Source organism: Malus domestica, chromosome 08 (genome assembly GCF_042453785.1).
Source record: "Malus domestica chromosome 08, GDT2T_hap1".
NCBI classification, from domain to species: Eukaryota; Viridiplantae; Streptophyta; class Magnoliopsida; order Rosales; family Rosaceae; genus Malus; species Malus domestica.
Window position 1 is genome coordinate 29,946,880 of NC_091668.1, and position 26,581 is coordinate 29,973,460.

The 26,581-nt window shown below is 40.0% G+C and overlaps 3 protein-coding genes across 10 annotated transcripts; 2 read left to right on the plus strand and 1 right to left on the minus strand.

Moving 5' to 3' along the window:
- Positions 1 to 342: 342 nt before the first annotated feature.
- LOC103441943 (conserved oligomeric Golgi complex subunit 1-like) lies at positions 343 to 8,048 on the minus strand. Of its 3 annotated transcripts, none has more exons than XR_011583526.1 (7): positions 4,443 to 6,737; positions 3,561 to 3,755; positions 2,741 to 3,021; positions 2,110 to 2,289; positions 1,706 to 1,880; positions 963 to 1,275; positions 343 to 658 (listed from the first exon to the last, which is right to left on the minus strand). XR_011583526.1 is itself a non-coding variant. In XM_070826574.1 (7 exons), the coding sequence occupies exons 2-7, from the start codon at positions 6,549 to 6,551 to the stop codon at positions 1,105 to 1,107; spliced, it is 3,111 nt and encodes a 1,036-aa protein (XP_070682675.1). In that variant the 5' UTR covers positions 6,552 to 6,759; positions 7,971 to 8,048; the 3' UTR covers positions 343 to 1,104. The 3 variants fall into 3 exon arrangements, 1 of the variants encoding a protein (XP_070682675.1); XR_011583525.1 differs by having other exon boundaries at positions 343 to 768; XM_070826574.1 differs by adding an exon at positions 7,971 to 8,048 and having other exon boundaries at positions 343 to 1,275; positions 4,443 to 6,759.
- A 3,335-nt stretch (positions 8,049 to 11,383) lies between these two features.
- Positions 11,384 to 15,685, plus strand: LOC103441946 (serine carboxypeptidase-like 45). 5 transcript variants are annotated; one of them, XM_070826578.1, is made up of 11 exons: positions 11,384 to 11,708; positions 12,392 to 13,176; positions 13,369 to 13,470; positions 13,605 to 13,700; positions 13,807 to 13,899; positions 14,015 to 14,085; positions 14,174 to 14,455; positions 14,541 to 14,656; positions 14,839 to 14,937; positions 15,041 to 15,158; positions 15,251 to 15,685. In XM_070826578.1, exons 2-11 carry the CDS (start codon positions 12,924 to 12,926, stop codon positions 15,407 to 15,409), a joined length of 1,389 nt encoding a protein of 462 aa, XP_070682679.1. In that variant the 5' UTR covers positions 11,384 to 11,708; positions 12,392 to 12,923; the 3' UTR covers positions 15,410 to 15,685. The 5 variants fall into 5 exon arrangements, with proteins under 5 accessions (XP_070682679.1, XP_070682680.1, XP_070682683.1 ...); XM_070826579.1 differs by having other exon boundaries at positions 11,423 to 11,708; positions 12,930 to 13,176; XM_070826582.1 differs by having other exon boundaries at positions 11,423 to 11,708; positions 12,930 to 13,176; positions 14,842 to 14,937.
- A 1,039-nt stretch (positions 15,686 to 16,724) lies between these two features.
- Positions 16,725 to 25,278, plus strand: LOC103442027 (serine carboxypeptidase-like 45). 2 transcript variants are annotated; one of them, XM_070826576.1, is made up of 11 exons: positions 16,728 to 17,102; positions 17,794 to 17,895; positions 18,042 to 18,137; positions 18,244 to 18,336; positions 18,452 to 18,522; positions 18,612 to 18,893; positions 18,979 to 19,094; positions 19,266 to 19,364; positions 19,468 to 19,504; positions 20,901 to 20,981; positions 21,073 to 21,527. In XM_070826576.1, exons 1-11 carry the CDS (start codon positions 16,847 to 16,849, stop codon positions 21,229 to 21,231), a joined length of 1,392 nt encoding a protein of 463 aa, XP_070682677.1. In that variant the 5' UTR covers positions 16,728 to 16,846; the 3' UTR covers positions 21,232 to 21,527. The 2 variants fall into 2 exon arrangements, with proteins under 2 accessions (XP_070682678.1, XP_070682677.1); XM_070826577.1 differs by lacking the exons at positions 19,468 to 19,504; positions 20,901 to 20,981; positions 21,073 to 21,527 and adding exons at positions 24,716 to 24,833; positions 24,926 to 25,278 and having other exon boundaries at positions 16,725 to 17,102.
- Positions 25,279 to 26,581: the final 1,303 nt, after the last annotated feature.

Below are 26,581 nucleotides of genomic sequence, written 5' to 3' on the forward strand. Positions count from 1 at the left end.
TGTTTCAGACCGAGAAAATTAGTTGTATCTATTGCTTTTGTGCAGATGCTTTGCTTGATTTAGACGAGAAATTGTCACAGGCTCCAGTTTCTTGTATTGACTTGCGCATTTCATTTTCTGCCACCAATCAATACAAACAATCTCTCTTTCGATGTTTACAAAATTAACACTCTTTGAAATATGTTTTTTGCTGGTTACATCCGGACCAAACCGTTTTATGCTGGTGGGTTCGATTATATTTTTTGTGTCAAACCGAATCAATTATATTTTGTCCTTGGTTGAAGTTGAATGTAATAACGCACCATATATCCCCCCAAGCTTTTTGCAAAAACAAAAGAGCTATGCAACAACCAGAAAATTATAAATTCATTTATGTAAGGCTCCTAAGTAATACATGTTAAGAGTATTTATACACACAAAATTACATAACAGAGTTCCAGTATGGTAGAGAATAATTGAATTTGAACAAGAACAATATCGTGCATCCTCGTTGTCCAAGTCGACAAGACACCTGAATCGTTCTCATCTCCGATTCCTTCAGTATTGCGTTAACTTCCATAGACAAATTGAGCAGAAGCCTTAGACAGTAGACTGGCATTGAAGAAACAAATGGACCATACTTTCAGCTACCTCTCCTCTTTACACAAGGATGACTCACCTATCTCTTAAGTCTTTCGGAACACTAACAGCCAACTTTAAAAGCGAAACCCCAAGCTACGAACAATGTTGAAGACAAGCGGAAACACAAATTTCACCCAAAGGGGAAATCTAAACACATAAAAGAATCAAAGTTTATAGCAATAGATGCCGACGAAAAACTATGGTGGCAAAAACTAATCAAATTTAGAAAAGAATAAAGCTCCCAAAGCTTCAAACTAGGGTTACTCAACCTCTCATATCTTAACTTTCCTAATCTCCCACCTGATCCTCGTCCCAAAATTTAGGGTTTCATAATTGCATACCTCTTCTATCAGGTTTCAAATTAAGTACTGCAAACTCCGAGCCATTATCTCATGCTTGGTGAGACTCCGTTGTTTCTCTTCACAGCCCTAGATTACTTATATGTGCCCAAATGAAGACGAGACTGAAGGATTCTGAAGGCAATCAAGAGTATGATCTGGAAGCTGTGAACGATGATAGAAGACCTGCAGCCTGGGAAGGTAGAATGTCACCAATTGACGACATGGCAGCCGCTGATCTATCCTTGAATATGCCCACTTGCCCATCTGTTAGCATGGATCCTAGTTTTAAGCTCTCTCCGAATTTACTTCCAGCCTGCCAATCATAGCGAATATCATTTTCACAACCCGGATATCTTAATATCCCAACCAAATGGAACAGTTTCTGTATTAATTTCCTATACACAGAAGGCTAGCAAAGAGAAATCATGTGGTGATATCAGAAAAACAAGAGGTATGCTGTGTGCAATCCATGCTTACAGACCTGACACGCTCTTTTATCTCATTACTATCCAGAAAATTTACTTGTTATAATCAAACCTAATAGTGTGAACTGAAAATGTCTTGCGTTACATGTTTTAACTATGTGTCTTACTATGCGTCCCCAAAACATGAGAACCAGAAATATTCACATTTCAAACAACAAATGCATCGCTATTCCAACATGAAACAGAAGTTTTCAGAATGCAACTATGGAAATAGGAAAAACTTGTAACAAGAAAATCTAAAGAGATAGACAGCCTTGCCTGCATCAAAGAATTAAAGATTGGCACTGCAGAAAAACTCGCGTTATCGTCCAAATCAAGCTTGCTAGAAAGCTCTCCATTTGTATAAGCCTTCCAGGGACTTCTTGAAGAAATATCGTCCGAAGAGGTTGGAATGGATGCCTTAGCTGTCCCTCTTGAAGACAATGCTGGAGCACTGGAACACCAAGATAAAGTCAAAGCTTAGAACCCATTATTGAGGAAGATACCCATTGGCAATGAATATTTTTGGACATAGTTAAAACTGGGAAACACTAATAGAAACAGTCGTATGTACCGAATCAGCCCGTGCAACCCAATTTATACAGTTCAGTATATAGTAACACGCGTTGTGCATACCATATAATGTAGCAACTAACAAAGTAGAAATTTCAAGAAACACTAACCTGATTGGAAGGTATTTGAAGCGAGGAACTGAAGAGCATCTCATGATATTGGATTCCGAATTAGTAGGAAGTTTTTGAACAGTATCTGTGTACATGCGATTAAGTTGAACAAAGAATCCAAAGAGGACAGCATGGCGTTGGTAGGACTGCTTCTCATTTTCCCAAAGATACGGCTCATACCTATGTGATAAAATACACAAAGTCAAAATGCCTAAATAGTTATACAAAATGACTAATAATACAATAATTCAAAACCTAGTGCTACTATAAGCACGACTTCTATGCTATAATAGAAACTCACTAGAGTTGTGGTTCCACTATAGATGATTCACTAGTTGAATTATGTTCCATAGAATACATTGTCCTAATTTCCCATGCTTTTCTATTTATGATCCAAATCCTCAGTTTCCCTTGTGATCATAACGTCATGACTAGCTACACAAGAGATCAACTTCTCACTCCTGAATATTCATTTCTCTATGAAGACAACCACCAGAGATAACCCTTTAAGCAAAACAATATGGGAGAAAGATGCATGAATTGAGACACCAGTCTCATGTCCACACTTCTGGAAGTTCATTATATTTGTTTAGATTTCTAACTTTTTATTCACAAGAATAAATTAACTTACGTAAGCCAGTCTATGGGATCCAATCTTTGCGAAAGACGATTTATCAACCCATCAAAACGCTCTCTAATGGCAGATTTCACGTGGCTTTGGTCCTGCTTCCGTCTGAAAGGACTTTTTGTCTTTAGGTATACAGATGACTCCTCACTCGGATTAGAATCACCCCCAGAAAGGACATCAACAACAAATCTCAAATCTAACAGAACTTGCAAAATTCCTTTCTCGGACACTTGAGATCCACCAGCCTCTATTGTAGAAAGGAAGTCCCCATAAATACCAATGACCTACATTAAAGTATTGCAATCAATATTAAAGAAACAAAGAAAAATAGTTGAGAGTATATATCAAAACAATACTGAAGAAACAATGGGGTAATGAACACACAAAACACACATTTTCTGTGAATGGCAGAGTAAACATAAACTACTTCATGAGGTAATAAAGTTCAATGCAACAAGTGACAAGATGTAATTTATTAAAACTGATACACAAGGGCACAAACATACAAATGCACTAGTTGATAAAAACCAAAATCAATACTAAACATCCCTGAGGTTGCAAGATAAGAAGATAATCTTCAGGCTAAGCAATAGTAAAATCACGAAAAGGTATACAGAAAACTGTAATAGAAACAAAAATCATGTATGATGGCCGGCCAATGACCTGTTGGTCTAGTAGCATGTAAGCCCATTCAAGCTTGAGAAACACGGATGGATTGGATTTGGAATTTGGTGTAGTCATGCATATATACTCATTGGAAAAATGAACAAGACATTGATGAATACAGAAAATAAGAAGTCAGATCTCAAGCTCAGCTACATACCTTTTCCAACAATCTTAATGCAAACTTTTGCAGAATTGTTTTGTCAAGAACATGACCTCCAATTCGATGAACTTCTTCACATATACGAAATAGAAATGAGACTATATAGAGAGAAGGCATGCATGGGAGCCATATTCTCATGTCTGATTGGTTATCATCAGACTGCTCTTGCTTAACAACAGTCTCTTCCCAACCCTGCCCAAACAATAAAAAATAAGAATAGGTAATTCGTATTCAGTCAACACTACTCAGCAGACCACAAACACCGCAGCGTAACAGAAAATCCACTCAGTCTTAAAAATAACATAAGCACCAAATATCTTCAAAAGCAGATGGATGAACACCAATTGCTCTTCAAGAATACTAATAAAATGTGCACTTATATGTTCAGCAGAGCCATGGCTTTGATTTAAAACCAAGTTTGAATCATACTACATAATTTACTTCTTCAGGACTGTTCATTTAAACCACAACATTTGTCCTACGTTGTAACTACTACAGACAAAATTTTTGTGGCGAATGTTTCTTTACCGTTCTAGACATGCTATATCAAAAAGTTATATCTTGCATTAGTTCTATTTTGCAATTATCTCCAATTATAGCTACTTACGGGCTAACTGTCATATTATAATAATCAAGAGAAGCTTACAGTATCAAGATTAGGTTGTTTAGACTCAAACGCTTAAACCTATTTAGTTTCACTTATTTCTCAGCAGGAAACAGATGAAATGAAGGATCATTTACACTTTTGTTGGCATTCAACAACTAGTTGATTACTAGTCACGTAAGATTGCAGTTCGTTTCATTTATACTGATTAAAATGTAAAAACAGCGTATAAAGAAAGAAATAACGGAGAGCAAAGTGTGTTGAATGCTCCTTACCCTCAGAGGTGTTGATGATGACAAAGCATAATCTTTTTGAAGATCACGGGAAAGAATAACTGAAAGCTCATCGGACAACCACGACATCCACAAACCATGCGCTCGGATGCGGAGATCTTTCATAGTTGAATTAAGCTCTTCAAATTTAGGGCTTGCACTTTGGCTGGCTCCAAGCAATGCAGCAATAGCAGATGAAGTGTGCCTTTTAGAACCTGAAGGGCTATCAAGAACCGGAGAATCCGTGGGAGCTCTAGATTGTCTTGACATGGCTGGGAACTTATCGAAAACTACAGAACCTGTTACGTTTACCCAAGACCTTGGAGGGCCAAGAATGATGGGGATGTGTTTGGAGTGGCTCTGCAATGCAAACAGGAGTCTCCCAATGAAAAGTGCCCTGTCAACGGTTATTGGCCCTTGCGTGTCTTTGCCAATTTCCAAATTATCAAGCTCACTATTCAGTTGCACCAATATATTGGATATGGTCAGGCAACACTTATCTTGTAGATACGGTGCCAGATCCTTTAACCTAAGAGCTGCCCTTGGCGATTCTAAGAAACACAGCAAGTCATCAAGAACATCCTTACAGCTACTATCCACGGCATCCCGAATTCCACTCACTTGAGGACCAAAATAGAAATTGAGACAATTCTCTTCACAAGGCAAAGCACTAGTAGTACCTTTCTTAGCATTATTCGATTTGGTTTCTACAAACCAAACTCCACCACCAGCACCAAGGAAATCAATGGGTTCACCATCCTTAATGTTCACCGCCTTCATGAGATCCTCGAACCTGTATGCCACAATCACCTTCATCCTGGCAACAAATGCAGGTTCGAAGATACTGTCCCAGAGATCTGAATCATCTCCGAGAACAAGTTCACTCATTCTACTCCATGGCAGGTCAATGTTAGACCCGAAAACGTTCTTGAGCCACTCCAAGCTCCCTTCTAATACCTCTTTGCTGTTCATCGTCTCCCTAATCAATTTCTCAGCCGAGGCGAGCTCATGGCCGCTGCCAATTGCATCGATGAGGAACCGCCCGTTGATCCTATCCACCATCTGGCCTCCGCAGTCGTTAAGCCAAGAGCAACAAGCATTGGCAATGTAATTCTTGTCCAGCATTCCCATGGCGGACTCGAGCTTCTCCCGAAACGAATTCCAAAGCTTGACCTCCTCATCTGGATTGGGAATTCCACCGAACAGTTGGGATGCAGGAGGGCAACCCAACACCACCTTGTAGAACAACGGCATGTCGTTCAACACCCGCAAGAAGAGCTCCCCAACCTGCCCCACAGTCACCTGAATCAGCCTCAGAGCCTCGCACAGCACTGAAACGACGTCGGAGCACTGAGCATCGGGACGACAAGCGTTGAGTATCCCGGAAACCCACGACTTGCGACTGTCGAGGAAGAGGGAGAGGACGTGCTCGGGCCGGAGGTCGTCGATCAAAGCGACGGCGGCCAAGGCGTCGGCGTAGGAGGAGATGGGCAATCGGAGCTCTCGATCGAAGAGGCGGTCGCGGGCGCGCTGAGAGATCTGGGACTTGAAGCTGTCGACGATCTGCCACTGGTGCTGGAGGAGAGGGAAGTTGGAGAGGAAGCGCACCTGACCGGGGAGGGCGAGGATGGAGTGCACGTGGCTGGCGCGGACGTAGCGCGCGGCGGACTCGAGAAACATGGACTCGTCGAGGCAGCCCCAGATGTTCTCGGGAGTGTCAACGAGGTACTTGACTCGGCAGGCAATGCCATAGATGCGGTGGCGGGTCGGGTCGTGGCGGGAGGGATCGGGAGGGGAGGCGGAGGAGGCGGAGGAGAGGGAATTGATGGAGGTGTGGACGGAAGAGAGGTTTTGGGAGATGGAGTGGGAGGAGCGCTTCATGAGGACGATGGAATCGGCGGAGTCGATGAGATCGCGGTAGCGTGTGCCGACGAGTTGGCGGAGCTCCTCCTTCTTGGACTGGATCTGGGTGCGGGTGGTGGACTCGACGGCGCGGATCTCGGAAATGGGTTTGGAGCGGAAGAGGGATTCGGCATCTCGGGAAGCGGCGGCTGCAGTGGCGAAGGAAGTGGTGGCGGCGCTGCTGAGGGCATCGCCGGAATTAACTCTCATTGCTTTGGCGGTTGTGGATTGCCAACTGAAAGTGTGGGGACGGGTTGCGATTGTAACTGCAATTTTTTCTTCTCCGCTTCTGGTTTTTGAGTTTTAGAGACTCGCGCGAGAGAACACCGCTCACTCTTCGATAAGGATCCGACTGATTGATCCAGATCCGATGATTCGAATAGCATCCAAATCCGTTGATCCGAATAACATTCAAATCCTTTAGGGCACGTTTGTTTGACAGGATTAGCAAGGCTTGGACTGGACTAGACTATAGTTCTGTGTTTGGTGTGCATCCGGATTAGCTTTAATGAGCTTAACCCGGACTCGCGTGGACTAACGACCTCCTTAGCCGTTCTTCGCGAGGAACCCCAAAATTGGGCGGACTCGTAAGCTAGAGCAAACCGAGAGAGATCTTCCCTTCGTCCTCATCGCTGCCTTCCCTTCGTCCTTCGTCCTCATCGCTGCCTTCCCTTCATCCTCATCTCAGCGTCCCGTCGAAGCCGGTGCGGAAGACGAGTTCTGTGGCCAGAGGGGTCACAAGTACCGCCCCGTCGTCGACAACAATCGGGCCGTGCTCGAGATGTCGCCCATGGATCCTTCCTCCTCCTCTTCTTCGTCGTCTTCTCTCCCGGTTCACCAGGCTTCCCTCAAGTATGTGTGTTTTCTGTATCTGGGACTTAGGGATTTGAATGGTGGTTTAAGAATGAATTTTGATGCGTTATGCTTTTGGTTTAATGGGTTAATTGTCGAAAATGAGTTAAACCCACAAGTTCACTTGATGATTTAAGCTTTGTGTATGGTGAATTCTTGTCTGAAATCGAACATGGGTTAAACCCAGAAGTGCAAGTTGATGCTTTAAGCTTTGTGTATTGTTAATTCTTGTCGAAAGTCGAAAATGAGTTAAACCCACAAGTGCAATTGATGCTTTAAGCTTTGTGTATTGTTAATTCTTGTTGGAATTCGAAAATGAGCTAAACCCACAAGTGTAATTTGATGCTTCAAGCTGCTTTGTGTATGACGAATTCTTGTTGGAAATCGAAAATGAGTTAAACCCACAAGTGCCCTTGCCAGAATGTTGTTTCTTAAGTGAACTGAGCTATTGAATTCAAAAAATGGGAAATCATAAGATGCTTGGATTCTGAATCTTAATATTAAGCTCTGCCCAAATAGGAGAGTGCTGATCCTGTTACAGCACAAATTTGGGTTAGACTGATGAAACTGTTGGGGGTGGTTTAGGTTTAACTTAGAAAATCTTGTTCCTTACAGCACAAGTTTAGGTTTAACAGTTCTTTTTTTATTATCCTGCTTCTTAGTCCGAGACTGCACCAAACGCTTCACTAAGTTAGTCCAGCTTAGTCCAGTCTAAGCCAATCCAGCTTAGTCCCTGCAGCTAGTCCAGTCCGAGACAGTCCGGCGCAACAAACGCACCCTTAATCTTATTATAAATAAAATCCGATTCGAATTCCACCCGTTTACCGGTAGTAGTAGTAGTTGTATTCTCTTGCATTATTTAAATCTGAACCGTCCAAGAGAAATCGTACATGTAGTCTTACGAGTATTTCAGATTACGCGTATGTTGGATACATGAGAGCAATTCCACCCCTAAAAAAACAGTGTCAGCAATAAACCCCGATAAACAGTAATAGGCCAAAGCATCTCCACCCAAAAAAAATTTGGCACCCAGTCCATTTAAAATATTATTAATTTTTTTATAAAATAATAAATAAATAAAAATTGTTTTAATTTCGGATAATATTTTTAACCAATCTCATCACGTCACGTGTCATTAGCCGAACATACTATTTTGTGAATAGATTTCCGTTAAGATTTTCAACCAATCCTGACACGCCACATGTCACTTTCTGTTTACAATAATTTAGCCAAGATGTCGATAAGATTTTCAACCAATATTGTGACGCCACGTGTCATTATCCGAACGTACTATTTTGTGGATAGATTTCTGATAAGATTTTCAACCAATCTCGCCGCGCCATGTGTCACTTCCTGTTTACAATAATTTAGCTAAAATTTCGATAAGATTTTCAACTAATCACGTAGTGCCATGTGACATTATCCAGAACTTCATCCTTTTTTTTTTTTGTACATATAAACCCTACATCCCTACATCCATCCTCACATCAAACTCAATCCTTTTTTTTAGCTCATAATCCTTCTTCACCGTTTTCCAATCTTAAGTTCTTACAATGTCTTTTTCAAGGAGAGTGTATAAATAGTTGCAGGAGCAACAGAAAATGTTGTTGGCACAACAGGAAGAATTGGTCAATCTCGAGGAAGGTGGAGGTGGAGATGAGGCTTTCACAATGGAGGAGGATGAGAATGATCACCATAGAAGGCATAAGACCTCACATTCCCGCTATGTCATGGAAGCGGTGGGTCAGATAGCCAAACCCAGACGTGTCACAAACATCGATAGAAGAAGGGAAATACGAGGTAAAGATCTATTGGAAGATTATTTTATTCCCAACAACGTATTCCTTGATCATGTTTTTAGAATGCAACGAAGTTTGTTCGACAAAATCATGAGTGATGTTTGCAACCATGATCCATACTTTGTACAAAAAGAGGATGCTTTTCATGTTCTATGTCTTTTTCCTGAGTAAAAAATTACGGTTGCCTTGCGAATTTTGCATATAGAGCATCTGCAGATCAAGTGGATGATATCGCAAGGATGGGAAAAACAACTGTTTTGGAGTCCTTGATGCGGTTTTGCTCTGCAATTGAAGCCCTATACACCAATGAGTACCTCCAGAAACCCACACCAAGGGACATGCGAAGGCTTATGAGGAAGGGTGAGATGCGAGGCTTCCTTTGCATGATTGGACTTGGAAAATCTGTCCAAGTGCGTGACAAGGAGCTTATGGCGACATAAAAGTAACCAAAAACATCATTTTGGAAGCGGTGACTTCATTTGATACATGAATTTGGCATGCTTTTTTTGGTGTTCCAGGAGCTAAGAATGACATAAATGTCTTTGCCCAATCTCCAGTGTTCGACGAACTGCTGCAAGGAAAATAGCCAAGATGCACATATTGGGTTAATGGTAATAAATATGAGGGACCATACTACCTTACAAATAGCATTTACCCAAGGTGGTCAACATTTGTCAAAACAGTGCCACATCCACATAGTGAAAAAGAAAAACACTTCACAAGATGTCAAGAGGGGTGTAGGAAGGATGTCGAGCGTTGTTTTGGTATCCTGCAAGCTTGTTGGGCGATTGTCAGGGCTGTAGCTAAAATGTTTGATGTCGAGGCTCTTCGATCCACCATGATAACGTGTATTATTCTCCACAACATGATTGTTGAAGATGAGTATGATTATGATGTCGTCGATGAATACGAGCCGGATCCGATGAACAACTCAAGAAAACAAATCCATTGTGCTCATGACCGGACAGAAGATCCGGTGCAACACGAGCTGTTGAAACGGGATAAACGTTACAATGAATTGATCGTTCAGTGGTATACTTCATTGCAAGAGCCATACTGGCACGTAATTTTACTATACATTTCTCGTTTATCCATATCATTACCCGTAATTGGGTCATGAGTAGTGTGAACCCATTCACACAACGTTACATCTTCAGTGAGCTTCCACGAAGTCATTTTTTTCTCTCAAAGTGTACAAAATATTGAAATGTAGAGAGTGTAGAAAGTGTAGAAAATATTGAAATGTGGTGTAAGGTGGAAGATGAGGGTTATGTATTTATAGGAAAAAAAAATTAATTTTTTTTAAAATTTTTTGTATTTAATTTTTTTTCTTCATAATTTATGATCGTTGATATTGATTGGACGGTCTAGTTTAAAAGTGAAATTCAAATTGTTTTTACCGTTGGAAATCCAACGGCATAGAGTGGGCCACGTCGCCTAGCCCGGGTGCCATTTGAGTGCGCCTGTCAACAGGCCCCGCCTCTGATCTCTTGTCTCCTACTCGCGCCCACGCCCGCGTAACACAAATAAATAAATTAAAATATTGAAGCAGGTGGAATGCATATAAATTACATAAAAATTACATAAGAAATTAAATAAATTAAAATATTGATGCATGTGAAATGCATATAAATAAATAAAAATATTGTCATCTAATCCGCTAAACTTGTCCCACTATGCAGATTACCGAAAGCATGAGAGATGACGTTTTTCCAACAAGTAAAGGATGCGTTGAGTTTTTTCCAACGACCTTGAAGACCTTGACTAGTTCTGGTGTCTTTTCCATGTACATCGCAAAACGCTTTCGTAATTTTACTATACATTTCTCGTTTATCCATATCATTACCCGTAATTGGGTCATGAGTAGTGTGAACCCATTCACACAACGTTACATCTTCAGTGAGCTTCCACGAAGTCATTTTTTTCTCTCAAAGTGTACAAAATATTGAAATGTAGAAAGCGTAGAAAGTGTAGAAAATATTGAAATGTGGTGTAAGGTGGAAGATAAGGGTTATGTATTTATAGGAAAAAAAATTAATTTTTTTTAAAATTTTCTGTATTTTAAATTTTTTTTTCATAATTTATGACCGTTGATATGTGATTGGACGGTCCAGTTTAAAAGTGAAATTCAAATTGTTTTTACCGTTGGAAATCCAACGGCATAGAGTGGGCTATGTCGCCTAGCCCGGGTGCCATTTGAGTGCGCATGTCAACAGGCCCCGCCTCTGATTTCTTGTCTCTTACTCGCGCCCACACGCGCGTGAAGGCCACGCGCCAGCGCAAAAATGCAAATGGGCCGGTCCCTTGGTCAGTCGATTTTAGGCTGGCCTGAAGACTGGATTGGGCTAGATGCCGGTTTATTCCAAGGGCTGGAGTGGATTGGCTGAGTCCCAGCCTGTTTTTTCCACTGGGTGCCGGCCTCTTTTGCTTCCGGTGGAAGTGCTCTGAGCTCTTGGACAATTCGTCTTACACGCTCTTGGACAATTTGTCACTCGTCGCACTCGATAAAATTGGGGCTGGGCAAAAAATCCCTATTGGTCCTTAGTTGCCACTCGTCGCACTCGATGCCTATCAAATATCTGAGAATTGAATTCTTCCGACTCTCACTTTTCTCACTCCGTCTCTCTCAGTCGCCGGCCGTCCACTCCTCCTCCTCTCCAATCTCTCTCACGGTCTCACCTCCACCACAACCATCGTGACTTCGTCTTCTCTCATGGTAAGTCAATTTCTTGAATTTGTTTGCATTTTATAAAATTAGGGTTTTAATTTTTAGATTCAAATTGGGATTGGAATTGAGGGTTTCTCTGAAATTGTAAGATTAGGGTTTTAATTTGTCGCTGGATTTTGTAGTTTTGATGTAGTTAACCTCAATCTTTAACACTAATGTAATTGGGATTGGAATTGGGGGTTTCTCTGAAATTGGGGTTTTCTCTGAATTTGTTTGCATTTGAACTTGGGGGTTTCTCTGAAATTGGGGGTCTTTAACATTGTAATCCTTCCGTTGTTTTACCATCGCCATATTGGATGATACTATCGATTGCTTTTATTAATGGGATGAAAATGATCCCAATCTGTCTAGCTTCAATTGAAAAGAACTGGTTCAATTTGGATTCTGTACGGGTCATCAAACTAAATACTATCGATTCGATTCTGTGTTCTTACTTGTTCATCAAACGTACGGGGTGGCTGTTGGACCCTTGCTGCGTCTCGAAGGGGTAATTGCTTTTATTTTATATGAATTGAACTTATTAGTTATTAAGGCATTTAGTTTGATGTTTGCTATTACATTTGGATTTTATTAATGCCATAAGGCTTTGACTTGAACTTTGATTTTTCATTTTGGTTTGTACTAATGCATTTACTTGAACTTTGTTGTTGGATTGAATTTTGTATGCTCAGATTAGTCATGTAGCAGGCTAGCAGAAGGGAGAACTCAATTTTTGTTGCATCTATATGCTCAGATTAGTCAGATTAGTCTGACTTTTGCTTTTGTTAATTTTGGGATGGATGTTTTCACTATATCCATCATCTCAGAAGCAGGGAGACTCTGTTGGTATGGATAAGCTGAACAATTTAGTCATGTGCACTGTGCACTTTGTTAATTTTGGGCCAAAAACTGATTTGGGCATTTTTTTTCACAAAAACTGAAAAACACTAAAACAGGCCTTGTTCCTTAAAGGCCCATAACCGAACCAAACCTATACCTAGACCTAACCGAACCGAACCTATTAGGTTCTGTACTAAGTCGGTACAACCATTCATACCGTACTGAACCGTACCAAAATTTTACTATGGGTTCGGTTTCGGTACCATCTCGGTACCGAACCGTGCCCAGGCCTAGATAAAATCGAGATAAGATCCTTATATACTTGTACCATCCCACACCACAATTCATATGTGAAGCTCCCTCCCTCTCTCTCTCTCTCTCGTGATGCAGCTTCGACGATGGAGTATCGTCATCGTCGCCGCAGTCTTTGCAACTGTCATCCAAGCGTTTTCCACGGCAAACTCCCTCCAAGAAGCGGATAAATTCACAAGGTTGCCAGGTCAACCACAAGTCAACTTCCAGCAATATGCAGGATATGTAACTGTGGATGAAAAGCAAGAGAGATCTCTTTTTTACTACTTTGTTGAAGCACAAACTAATCCTGCTTCCAAGCCTCTTGTTCTTTGGCTCAATGGAGGTGAGCTTCCATCGAAATCCAGTATCAAGTAATATAATCCCTACCGGAAACATTTTACATGTTATTTGTTTTTGTTATTCATACTGTTTCAGCCAACTTAGTGACGCTTGCGTCTGCAACATTTTATACATTATTGAATGTGTGTTACATAGTACGAACCAAATAATTGAGCTTTGTGACTTTTAATTGAAGGTCCTGGTTGTTCATCAGTTGGAGTTGGAGCTTTCAACGAGAACGGACCTTTTCAACCAAGCGGAGACATTTTACTCAAGAACGATTTTAGTTGGAATAGACGTGATTAATCCATTAAATTACTCTTTAAGTGATCACAATTGTGTCACTGTAATTGTTAATTAGCTTCTGATCTGGATTATTCACGTAATGTTGATACTAATTATGATGGATTTTCTCGTGTTTAATCTTTTCAGAAGCAAATATGCTGTACTTGGAGTCACCTGCAGGAGTTGGCTTTTCCTACTCAGCAAACAAATCATTTTATGGCTACATGAACGACGATATCACAGGTTTTCATTTCACATGACTTTCTCAATCCTCATTCAACCAACAAAATATAACCCGAAAATAGTAAACATGTACATTCTGGTCATGTTCCGATTCTCTTCTTTGTAGCACGAGATAATATCGAGTTCCTTCAGCGCTGGTTCGACAAATTCCCTGAGTATAAAAATAGGGATTTCTTTATCACAGGAGAGAGCTATGCAGGTAACATCATTTACTTGTAAACACCATCATTTTCTATCAGTAATGACCAATTAGAAAACTCGAAAGGTACAAACTTACGACGTGCTTCTAAAAAATTCCATTCTGTCACTGCCAGGCCACTATGTTCCACAGCTTGCACAACTTATTATCCAATCAAAACTGAAGTTCAATCTGAAAGCAATAGCAGTAAACAAATGAGAATCGAAAAAGTGAAGTAACTTTGGAGTTGGTGTTTTCGAAGAAGATGTCACGCTTGAGCTTTTTTTGCTTGCAGATTGGCAATCCTCTTTTAGAATTCAATTCTGATAAAAACGCACAAGCAGAGTACTGGTGGTCTCATGGATTAATATCGGATGCGACCTTCGAAAATTTGACTTCAGTCTGTAACTTTTCTGAAATTGTTAGACAGATAGACATTCGTGGTGGTCCGCTTAGCCCTGCTTGTGATGCAGTAGCGAACCAATTTGAAAGTGAAGTCCCTGACCATGTGATCAACCAATATGACGTTACTCGCAATGTCTGTTTATCATCGGTCAAGGCTCAATCTTTCCAACTGGTAAGCCTTGGTATTTTCTCCTTTCATTTCTTTCAATTTCTCTATGTTAATATACAAACTTCCAACTCACTGATCACATCTGCAGCGAAAAACAGAGAAGATAGATGTCTGTATCGGAGATGAAACAGTTACATACTTAAACCGACCAGATGTACAGGAGGTGCTTCATGCCCGAGTCACAAATTGGACAACTTGCAGCAAGTAATCATCTCATCTCATTTGAATCACTGATGCACATAAACATAGTCGGTTCCGAAGATGAATCAAAACATGAAAAGAGTTCCAATTATATTCCAAACTATTCAAAGATTGAAGAAATGTTCCCTGTGCAGCAATTCTTTTTTGTTTACTGTGCTTCTAACTTTGATTATCCTCTTTTACAGCAGAGTTGTCATCCAGTATGACATGAAAAACCTGGAAACACCGATGCTTCCAGTTTTAGGTGACCTTGTCAAGTCTGGAATTCGGGTTTTAATTTACAGGTGATGAGTCTCACCGTTGTACAAATCAAAACTCTTGCCATCTCTGATAATCTTAGTCTTTTAGAAAGTGTACTTAAAAGTACATCTTACATGTTTTCCACAGTGGAGATCAAGATTCTGCTATTCCACTAATGAGTACACGGACACTGGTGAACGGATTGGCAAAGGACTTGGGGCTACAAACGAATGTGCCTTACAGTGTCTGGGTTCAAGAAAAACAGGTCGGTTCGTGAATATAATATCAGTGGAAAATTCGGACTATCTACTTGTGGTCTTAGCAGTTTTTATCCCTTATAAATTTCTAACTTTTCAGGTTGCTGGATGGACACAAGTATACAGTGACGCTTTATCTTACGCTACCATAAGAGGAGCAGGCCATGAAGCTCCAATTTCGCAGCCAGAGAGATCACTACTTATGTTTGCCTCATTTCTGAGAGGAAAGCCACTGCCAAAAGCCATCACTAAGTACTAACTGACCAAATTGCAGAAATCAAGAAGAAGCATATATATTCATTTCTTACGCGTGAACAAATTGTGAGAAAATCGGACATTTGGAGGAATGACCGGCAACATCCGAATAAAACTTCTCCCATATGTTAAAAAGAGTTTATTTGACACTCCAGCAGAAATCGAAAATGTTCGTCTGAGTTATTAACTTTAAGGATGAGTCCGGTACATGGCACCCAACTCGTCGAATCCACTGGACCTGTGAACAAAATGAGCATGGTTAATAGCCAACTTATACAAAGCGTGTTGTATTTCAAACCAATAACGTACATTTACATCATCTTGCTCGTTCTTACTTCTAATGATACGTATAAACATAACATGTTTAAATTCTTCGATTGTTCACGGCTAAAAAGAGAACCCTTTGCAGGAAAATTTGTACGTGGTACGTTGCATTGAGGCACGCCATATACTCGGTGAGGCAAGATATTCAATCACGATTGGAGATTAAGACTCAGGCCTTTGACAGTTTCCTAATGAAGGTTATGCAGATTATGTTTAATAGGCAACTTATACAAAGCGCCATGTATTTCAAACCAATAACATACATCGATGTCCTCTCGCTAGTTCTTACTTCTTATGATGATGCATAATAACATAACCTGTTTAAATTCTTAGATTGTTCGCTGCTAAAACAGAACCCCTTGCAGGAAAATTTGTACGTGTCACTTTGCATTGAGGCACACCATATACTCGGTGAGGCAAGATATTCGATCACCATTGGAGGATACGATTCAGGCCTTTGACAATTTCCCAATGACAGTTATGCAGATTATGTTTGTTTTCCTCTTTTGAGAACCCTTTAGGTTTATTTTCCTCTTTCAAGAGAACCCTTTAGATTTATTTTCCTCTTTCGAGAACCCTTTAGGTTTATTTTCCTGTGTTTCTAGCAAGACTGTAATTTGTAGTGAAATAAGAGAGGGAGGTGTGCAAGATAAATTTATCAAGAACGAAGTAGTATTCATCGGATTCTTCGATTCCATGACTCAAGTAGTAGTACTAGTAGTAGTAGAATTCACCTTTTTAATTTTCGGCTGTCGGATCGAATGAATTGAAGAAAATCAACGGACATAAATTATCAAGGTTCTGTGAGAAGTAAAATGAAGTGTGTGGATAGCACACCCCATAAATAAATTCAGATTCGAATTCGACCCGTTTACCCGTACTAGTAGTTGTTGGTGACACTGGACCACTATATGTATTCTCTTGCATTATTTGAATCTGAACCGTCCATGAGAAATCATACGGCGTATGTACCCGTAGTCTTACGAGTATTTCAGATAACAACTTAGCTAGCTGGTACCAGATAAAATCGAGAAAAAATCTTTATATTGTACCATCCCACACCACAATTCATATGTGAAGCTCGCTGCCTCTCTCTCTCTCTCTCTCCCCCTCTCTCATGATGCAGCCTCGACGAGGGAGTGTCGTCGTCGTCGCCGTAGTCTTTGCAACTGTCATCCAAGCGTTTTCCACGGCACACTCCTTCCAAGAAGCTGATAAAATCACAAGGTTGCCTGGTCAACCACAGGTCAACTTCCAGCAACATGCAGGATATGTAACTGTGGATGAAAAGCAAGAGAGATCTCTTTTTTACTACTTTGTTGAAGCGCAAACTGATCCTGCTTCAAAGCCTCTTGTTCTTTGGCTCAATGGAGGTGAGCTTCCATCCAAATCCAATTTCAAATATAATCCCTACGGGAAAAATTTCATGCGTTGTTTGTTTTTGCTCTTACCATTGTTCTAAAAATCTCCGGCCTAATGCCGTTTAGGCGCTAGGCGGCTAGTCACCGCCCCGATTAATGCCTAGGCATTTGAAAATTAAGAAATGATGCCTAAACCTGCTGAGGCACCCTCCTAGCCCACCCAGACCCGTCTAGGCACCCACTTAGTTGCGACTCATTTAGACAGAAAATATATAACTTTCATTTTGTATTTTATTTTTTTCAATAAATTGTAAAAGACTTGCTGAATAGTTAAATGCACATTATATGCTTGTTCCCCATGTTTTCGTTATGTTCCAATACTTCATAATATATATGTCATTCTATTTTGTAGTTTATGATGAAATTATATATATTTTAAGTATAAACAGACACTTATTTACATGAAATATAACAGATTTACTTAAATACGCCTAATCCACCTAGGCACCTGTCTAGACCCCGTCTAGGCGCTAGGTCCCAACCCACCGTCCGACTCACGCCTAGCGTCTTTTAGAACCTTGGCTCTTACTGCTTCAGCCAACTTAGTGACGCCTATTTTTGTAACATTTTATACATTGATGAATGCGTGTTGCGTAGTACAATTACAAACCAAATAACTGAGCTTTGTGAGTTTAAAGTGAAGGTCCTGGTTGTTCATCTGTTGGAGTTGGAGCTTTCAACGAGAACGGACCTTTTCAACCAAGCGGAGACATTTTACTCAAGAACGATTTTAGTTGGAATAGAGGTAATTAATCCATTAAATTAGTCTTTAAGTGATCACAATTGTGTCACATTCGTTCTTAATTAGATTCTGCTCCCGATTATTCACGTAACATTGATAGTTTGATACTAATTACGATGGATTTTCTCCTGTTCATATAATCTTTGCAGAAGCAAATATGCTATACTTGGAGTCACCTGCAGGAGTAGGCTTCTCCTACTCAGCAAACAAATCATTCTATGGCTTCGTGAACGACGATATCACAGGTTTTCGCTTCACATGACTTCCTCAATCCTCATTCAACCAACAAAATATAACCCGAAAGTAGTAAACATGTACATTCTGATCATGTTCCGATTCTCTTCTTTTTAGCACAAGATAATCTCGAGTTCCTTCAGCGCTGGTTCGACGAATTCCCCGAGTATAAAAATAGGGATTTCTTTATCACAGGAGAGAGCTATGCAGGTAATATAATTTACTTGTAAACACCATCATTTTCTATAACTAATGACCAATTAGAAAACTCGAAAGGTACAAACTTATGACGTGCTTCTAAAAAATTCCATTCTGTCACTGCCAGGCCACTATGTTCCACAGCTTGCACAACTCATTATCCAATCAAAACTGAAGTTCAATCTGAAAGCAGTGGCAGTAAGCAAACGAGAATTGAAAAAGTGAAGTGACTTTGGAGTTGATGTTTTCGACTAAGATGTCACGCGTGAGCTTTTTTTTGCTTGCAGATTGGCAATCCTCTTTTCGAATTCAATACTGATATCAACTCACGAGCAGAGTACTGGTGGTCTCATGGATTAATATCAGATGCGACCTTCGAAAATTTGACTTCAGTCTGCAACTATTCTGAAATTTTTAGACAGGAGGTAATTCGTGGTGGTCCACTTAGCCCTGCTTGTGATGCAGTAGCGAACCAATTTGAAAGAGAAGTCCCTGGACATTTGATCGACCGATATGACGTTACTCTCGATGTCTGTTTATCATCCGTCGAAGCTCAATCTTTCCAACTGGTAAGCCTTGGTATTTTCTCCTTTCATTTATTTCGAATTCTCTACGTTAATATTCAAACTTCCAACTCGCTGATCACATCTGCAGCAAAAAACAGCGAAGATAGATGTCTGTATCGAAGATGAAACTGTTACATACTTCAACCGACCAGATGTACAGGAGGCGCTTCATGCCCGAGTCACAAATTGGACAATTTGCAGCTAGTAATCATCTCATCTCATTTGAATCACTGGTGCACATAAACGTAGTAGGTTCCGAAGATGAATCAAAACATGAAAAGAATTCCACTTATATTCCAAATTATTCAAAGATCGAAGAAATGTTCCTTCTTTTTTGTTTACTGTGCTTCTAAATTTGATTATCGTCTTTTACAGCGGAGGTGTCCTTGAGTATGACATGAAAAACCTTGAAATACCGATGCTTCCGGTTTTAGGCGACCTTGTCAAGTCTGGAATTCGGGTTTTGATTTACAGGTGATGAGTCTCACCATTGTACAAATCAAAACTCTTGCCATCTTCGATAATCTTAGTCTTTTAGAAATTGTTCTTAAAAGTTCATCTTACATGTTTTCCACAGTGGTGATCAAGATTCTATTATTCCACTAACGAGTACACGGACACTCAGTGGCGAAGCCAGGAATTGTGGAGGGGAGGGGCGAGTTTAAAAGCGTAACGGTCTCAAAAAAAATGTAGACAACCAAATCCTTTTAAATAGTAGACAATATTAGTATCGTTCATAATTTATCAATACAGACAAATTATAATTGTTGGTGACAAAATTTTATGTTATAAAAAAGTCGCAAAATCAACTTATTATCAATAAAAGCAAAAAACAAGAAGGCGCAGCAGCAGCCCTGTTGTCTTGTAGTATACACAAAAAGACCAAAAAAATCAGATATCCATCCAAAGGAATCATAGGCAAGATATCAATATTTTTGGGAGGGGATAACCTAAAATAATATCCTAGCCCAATCCTTTTTCAATAAGAAAATAGGTGTCTGAAATTTAGTGATTAATTTGCAAATTCTCCATCCGCTGTTAAGGTAGAAATTTCTTGTTCGGCTGCCGGACCGTGTATCCATACGGCTCCTGATACAAATATAACCATCCTTATTGTTTATGGAGAGGTTCTTCAATGTGTCCGAAATATAAAATGAAACAACATACGTTGTCTCAAAATTGAAATTGAAATAGAACTAGGAATATATCTCAAAACCTTGAAAGTTTCAAAATGTATTGTGTCATTCAAGTCTGAACTATTTAGAATGACAAACTAGTAGTCAATACATATGTTAGTATGAATGAAGTTCCAAATTTGAAATAATTCTCTCAAAAATAACACTCCACTTTTTCTTTCCTTTTTTTGAATAAAATCTCTTTTCCTGTAATGAGTTGGAAGCTTGAACCCATATAGGCATATATATTTACAGTTTGTGGTTTGGAGAGATCTTTTGACTTTTTGAAAGGGCAAAGATTGAATTCCAATTTTGGGGGCAGCTTCTTGCTGCTGCTAATCTGATTGGATTCGAAAGTGGGTAGAGATGAGTGAACATTCCTTCAATTATTTATTTATTTTAAACATTGAAAGTACGACACGCGGGCTGACTGAGTGAAGGAATGGGGGACACGCCACACGGTCCCCCCTGTACATATATTTTTTATTGGTTTTTTTCAAACATTGAAAGTTTCACGTGGTGGAGGGGCCTGACTAATTTGAAACATATATGAGACATGGAGGGCCTGACTTTGGGACACGCGGGCCAGACTTTAAATTTTTTATTAATTGTTTTTTACCAGGACCAAAACGACGTCGTTTTGGCCTGGATTTAAAAAGAAAAAAAAAGAACCCAGTCTGCTGCTGCACGCAGCAGAACCAGTTCCGGTGCCAAAACAAACATGGAGGGGCTGGGTTTTCCGGTGAGGGGAGGGGCGAAACCTCGGCTTCAGCTATGTTTTCCGGCGAGGGGAGGGGCGGTCGCCACTCCTCGTCCTCACGTGGCTTCGCCACTGCGGACACTGGTGAACGGATTGGCAAGGGACTTGGGGCTACAAACGAACGTGCCTTACAGAGTCTGGGTTCAAGAAAAACAGGTCGGTTCGTGAATATAATAACAGTGGAAAATTCGGACTATCTACCTGTCGTCTTAGCAGTTTCATCCTTTATAAATATTTAACTTTTCAGGTTGCTGGATGGACACAAGTATACAGTGACGCTTTATCTTACGCTACCATAAGAGGAGCAGGCCATGAAGCTCCAATTTCGCAGCCAAAGAGATCACTACTTCTGTTTACCTCATTTCTGAGAGGAAAGCCACTGCCAAAAGCCTTAAGTACTAACTGATCAAATTGCAGAAATCAAGAAGAAACATATATATTCATTTCTTACGCAGAATTATTGAGTGAACAAATTGCAAGGTTTTAAAAGACGTTAAACGGTAGTCGGGCGGCGGACTAGGCAGATTTTAGTAAATCTACTATATTTCATGTAAATAAGTGTGTTTATACCAATGTATTAAAAGAGTGAGGCATAGGCGAGGCGTCCGAGGGATAGCCCGACCTAGGAGACCTAAATTTTTAAATATATATACTGAGCATACACATATATTATATTAAAAAAAGAATATTATTAATCAATAATCACCCTGTGCACACACATATATTATAAATATATATACACACATATATATACAAATATTATATATATATATATAATAGAGGATGAAAAACACAATGAGTACACATATAACAATGCATGCAGACAACACACACATCCATTGTATAAAAAAATAAAAATCAGAAAAAAAAGTCAGAGAGACGATAGTGTAAGGAAGAGGTATAAGGTAGTTAAAACCCTACCCAAAATTTGGGTTTGGGAGTTTGAAAAAAAAAACCCCTGAGGCGTGTAACAACCCGTCCCGGGATTTGCGGAACAAAAAGGGTATTTTTGTATTTTCACTAAGTTTGGGGATATTTTCCTTTTAAAAATGGTTTTTGGGTCTTAAATGGTGTGCCCAAGGGGCCCACCCTTGATTTATCCCCCGGTTCCCTCCCCCTTTCCTTTCTTTTGTTTCTGATTTTTATAACTCTTTCTTTCCTTCAGCTCTCTCCCCTTTTCTCTCCCTCTCGAGCTCATCTCTCTCTCAGACTCTTTCCCGATCGACACTCACACACACACCCAGTCACCCCCACACCCAAGGAGACTTCGACGACGGCACCACCCTTTGATCCCGCTCCCTCTCTCCTTCTCACCACGGTGCAAATATTCCCCGACGAGTTATCGTCGTTTTCGACGAAGGTAGGTCAAAACACCCGTCACTTTCGAGGCAATTTCTGGCCAAACCACAGCGAGTTGGTTGGCATGCAAGGTATCAATTTCTTCGTCTCGCTAAGTACTACAACTTTCCTTTTTATTTCACCCAATTTCGTTGAGCATTAAAGAAGTTATACTCATTTGAATCTTACCCAGTTTCTGGCGACCTCCGAAGCTTTCGAGGTGTTTTTCGGCCAAACCACGGTGGGTTAGACGTTGGGTGAGGTACCATTCTCTTTGTCTCGTCGAGAGCTATGATTTCCGTTTTTTAATCACTCGATTTCGTTGAGTATTGACAAAGTTGTTAACGTTTAAAGTTTGTTCAGTTTTCCGGCCGAATTCCGGCCTTCTCCTTCCTTTGGGTCCAGCGACCCATGTTTTGAACTCAGGCCAGGCTTTCAAGCCCAAAGCCTCTTCGAACCAGGCCCTTTGGGGTTGTGTAAAACATGGGCCTTTGGCCCGTTGCCACTAAAGCCCAAACCCTTTTCCTTTTATTTGGTTTAAACCCCAAAACCCTTGTACATAAGCCTTTGGGCCATTCAACCTAACCCAAAAACCCCTTATAACCCATCCCTTAGGGCAGCCCAACTCATGTCCCTTTAACCTTTTATCCCAGGCCCTTGGGCCGGCCTACCAAGCCCAGCCTAATCTGGTGGAATATTCTGAGGAATATTCTTGAAATATTCTTTTGTTGACTTTTCAAAATTAATCGGGACCCTTCTTAGGGTAATTCGACAACCTGAATCCGTTTCTAACGTCTGTTTTTCCAAATTCAATTGCTATTATATAGTTTTATTAATTGGACCATTTATGTGCTTAGGGACAATTATTTGTGGCGTTTCCGTCTTCGCTAGTTACCTGGCTCTTAAGTGGCTAAGTACTGTAAGTGGATCCCTTCTAAAAATGCATGTTTTGATAATAGAAATGTATACATGAAAAGCATTATTTAATGATTATGTTCTATGAAACGTTTTGCTAGATAACATGCTTACTGAGGCTAGTTTAAATTATTACTAGTTTTCTTATAACCCGTGTTCTTATAGAATATCTGATGGATGATGATATGATATTTAGAACATGTTTAGAACACCTCTTTATAGTATAGATGATGGATGACTTTATACTATGATGTTGCTTTTCAATATATATATGTTCAATGGTTTTGTACTTACCTAGTGGTCCTTTCCGCTACAGGACGTAGGAATAGATTCTGGTCCATCCCGGGCGACGATTTGGTGTTGGCATAGGGCCTGGAGTGTGTTTCCTCTGGCTATTTAGCACAGGAACAGGGAGCCGGCATGGGGCCTGGGGGTTATTGGACATTCACTAGTGATTATTATATATACAAGTTATGATTTGAGACTTTGCACGGCATGCTAGGTTTTAGAAAACCTATGTTTATCATGATATATATGTGTTTTCATAAAACATGGGGGTTTAGTACGTTGATAACTGTTTTAGTATATATATATCAACTTGGTCCACTCATGTTTGTTTTGCGCCCCCTTCAGGACTTAGAATCGAGGCATACAATCCCGACGTCCAGACACTTCCGCATCGGCATCTTCGAGTCCTCTTGGTGTAGGGCCCATTCCTTTGTTTATTCAATTTTTATATAAATTCCTTTAGTATTCTAGATTAGATGTGTGTTCTGAACACGTTCCTGAAATGCATATTCATTATCTTTATATTTATAAGTCTTATTTATTCCTTGGTTCTCAGCATTTGCATTCAATAAATGACTTTCGTCACCCTCGGTGTCGGCCAGCACGTGCCTATCCTGGTGTTCGAGGAATATCGGGATCAGGGTGTGTCAGCGCGCCTAGGCGGCTCCGGCAACGCCTTCCGCCCACTCCCTCAAAACAGAGGCGACAACCCTCACGCCCAGCGTCAGAGGACACCTAGGCGTGCCCTGAGGCGAGCCTTTTAAAACACTGGTTTATACTTAAAATATATGTAATTTCATCAAAAACTACATAATAGAATGACATATATATTATGAAGTATTGTAACATAATGAAAACATAGGGAACAAGCATGTAATGTGTGTTTATTTAAGCATTCAACAAGTCTCTTACAATTTATTGAAAAGAGTAAAATGTAAAATGAAAGTTATCTATTTTCTTCTTAGTGAGTCGCAACCTAGACGGGTGCCTAGGCGGGTCTGGGCGAGTTAGATAGGTGCCTAGGCTGTTTAGGCAGGTGCTTTAGCAGGTCTAGGCACCCTTTCTTAATTTTCAAATGCTTGGGCATTAATCGGGCAGTGACCAGCCACCTAGCGTCTAGGTGGCGCAAGGCGAGGATTTTTAGAACAGTGACAAATTGTGAGAAAATAGGTATACTCATGAGAACAAGAATGTCAGTTTTAATAGGTGAACTTGTCAAGTCTGGAATTCGGGTTTTGATTTACAGGTGATGAGTCTCACCATTGTACAAATCAAAACTCTTTCCATCTTCGATAATCCTAGTCTTTTAGAAATTGTCCTTAAAAGTTTATCTTACATGTTTTCCACAGTGGTGATCAAGATTCTATTATTCCACTAACGAGTACACGGACACTGGTGAACGGATTGGCAAGGGACTTGGGGCTACAAACGAATGTGGCTTACAGAGTCTGGTTTGAAGAAAAACAGGTCGGTTCGTGAATATAATATCAGTGGAAAATTCGGACTATCTACTTGTGGTCTTAGCGGTTTTTATCCTTTATAAATTTTTATCTTTTCAGGTTGCTGGATGGACACAAGTATACAGTGACGCTTTATCTTACGCTACCATAAGAGGAGCAGGCCATAAAGCTCCAATTTCACAGCCAGATAGATCATTATTTCTATTTACCTCATTTCTGACAGGAATGCCATTGTCAAAAGCCTGAAGTACTGACACAAACTGCAGAAATCAAGAAGAAACATATCTATTCATTTCTTACAATGAATAATTGAGTGAACAAATTGTAAGAAAATCGGTAACTCATGAGAACAAGAATGTCATTTTTAATTAGCGCTTTTTCTCGGCATCAATAAAGACATTCGGAGGAATGACAGGCAACATCCGAATAAAACTTCTTCCATATGTTAAAAAGAGTATAAGTGACTCCAACAGAAATCGAAATTGTACGTCTGAGTTGTTATCAACTTTAAGGATGAGTCTAGTACATGGTACCCAACTCGTCAAATCCGCTATACTCGTGAACAAAATGGGCATGGTTAATAGCCAACTTTTACAAAGCGCGTTGTATTTCAAACCAATAAGATACATCGATGTCCTCTCGCTAGTTCTTACGTCTTATGATGCATAATAAAATAACATGTTTAAATTCTTAGATTGTTCGCTGCTAAAACAGAACCCTTTGCAGGAAAATTTGTACGTGTCACTTTGCATTGAGGCACACCATATACTCGGTGAGGCAAGATATTCGATCACCATTGGAGGATAAAACTCTGGGCTTTGACAATCTCCTAATGAAAGTTATGTAGATTATGGTTACTTTCCTCTTTCGAGAACCCCTTAGGTTTATTTTCCTGTGTTTCTAGTGTTGTACTTTTATGTGCAAACGGAAGTGAATTCTAACAAAGTACCAATATCAACGTCGTAGGTGAAAGTTAAAACAAACAATCTCAAACTAACATAAGAGATTAACATGGTTCGGCGTAAAGCCTACGTCCACGAGCGAAGCACGGCAAGGAATTTCACTAAACAAACGAAGATTACAAAATAGTGTTTAAACTCTCACAACCCAAATCCCACAAATTACAAACCCTAAACCAAATGAGTAAAGAACCCAAACAAACGGAGAAGATTCTCCCAAATTGCTCTCTAACTCACAAACTCACAAATTGACTCTCACCAAATTTGCCAAACGAATGAGCCATGAATTTGCCACACATTCATGACTCCAAACGGTGACCTCCACCCAAAACCAAACTAGAGAAAAGCTCTCTAAACCATGATGAGGCACACTAAATACACTAACCCTAAGGTTCTATTTATAGTGTATAGGACTTAGGTTACAATAAGAATCCTAATAGGAAATAAATCCAAATCCTAATAGGAAATAAATCCAAATCCTAATCAAATGGGTAATTAACAAAATCTCTCCACCTAGGAAACCAACTAGGAAGTCAAATCCAAACCCAAATAGGACACCAAAACCAAATAGGTAACACAAACCTAATTTATTGCATCATCCTAATTTTGAGCCAAAAACCCAACATCTAGCAAGACTGTAATTTGTAGTGAAATAAGAGAGGGAGGAGTGCAAGATAAATTTATCAAGAACGAAAGCATAACCAAAGTAACCGACTTCCAACAATGAATTAATTAAATTAAAATTACAAAGCAATTGCTAATCTCTAAACAAAACAATAGCAAGGCGAATATTGTT

Excerpts from the sequence above, each read along its gene's own strand:
- LOC103441943 (XM_070826574.1), bottom strand. The coding sequence starts at position 6,551 with ATGAGAGTTAATTCCGGCGATGCCCTCAGCAGCGCCGCCACCACTTCC. Across the intron at positions 3,756-4,442 it reads CATCATCAACACCTCTGAGG|GGTTGGGAAGAGACTGTTGT; the intron begins GTAAGGAGCATT and ends TTGTTTGGGCAG. Across the intron at positions 1,276-1,705 it reads TCTTTAATTCTTTGATGCAG|GCTGGAAGTAAATTCGGAGA; the intron begins GCAAGGCTGTCT and ends TATGATTGGCAG.
- LOC103441946 (XM_070826578.1), top strand. The coding sequence starts at position 12,924 with ATGCAGCTTCGACGATGGAGTATCGTCATCGTCGCCGCAGTCTTTGCA. Across the intron at positions 13,701-13,806 it reads CATGAACGACGATATCACAG|CACGAGATAATATCGAGTTC; the intron begins GTTTTCATTTCA and ends TCTTCTTTGTAG. Across the intron at positions 14,456-14,540 it reads AGGCTCAATCTTTCCAACTG|CGAAAAACAGAGAAGATAGA; the intron begins GTAAGCCTTGGT and ends TCACATCTGCAG.
- LOC103442027 (XM_070826576.1), top strand. The coding sequence starts at position 16,847 with ATGATGCAGCCTCGACGAGGGAGTGTCGTCGTCGTCGCCGTAGTCTTT. Across the intron at positions 18,138-18,243 it reads CGTGAACGACGATATCACAG|CACAAGATAATCTCGAGTTC; the intron begins GTTTTCGCTTCA and ends TCTTCTTTTTAG. Across the intron at positions 19,365-19,467 it reads ATTCGGGTTTTGATTTACAG|TGGTGATCAAGATTCTATTA; the intron begins GTGATGAGTCTC and ends TGTTTTCCACAG.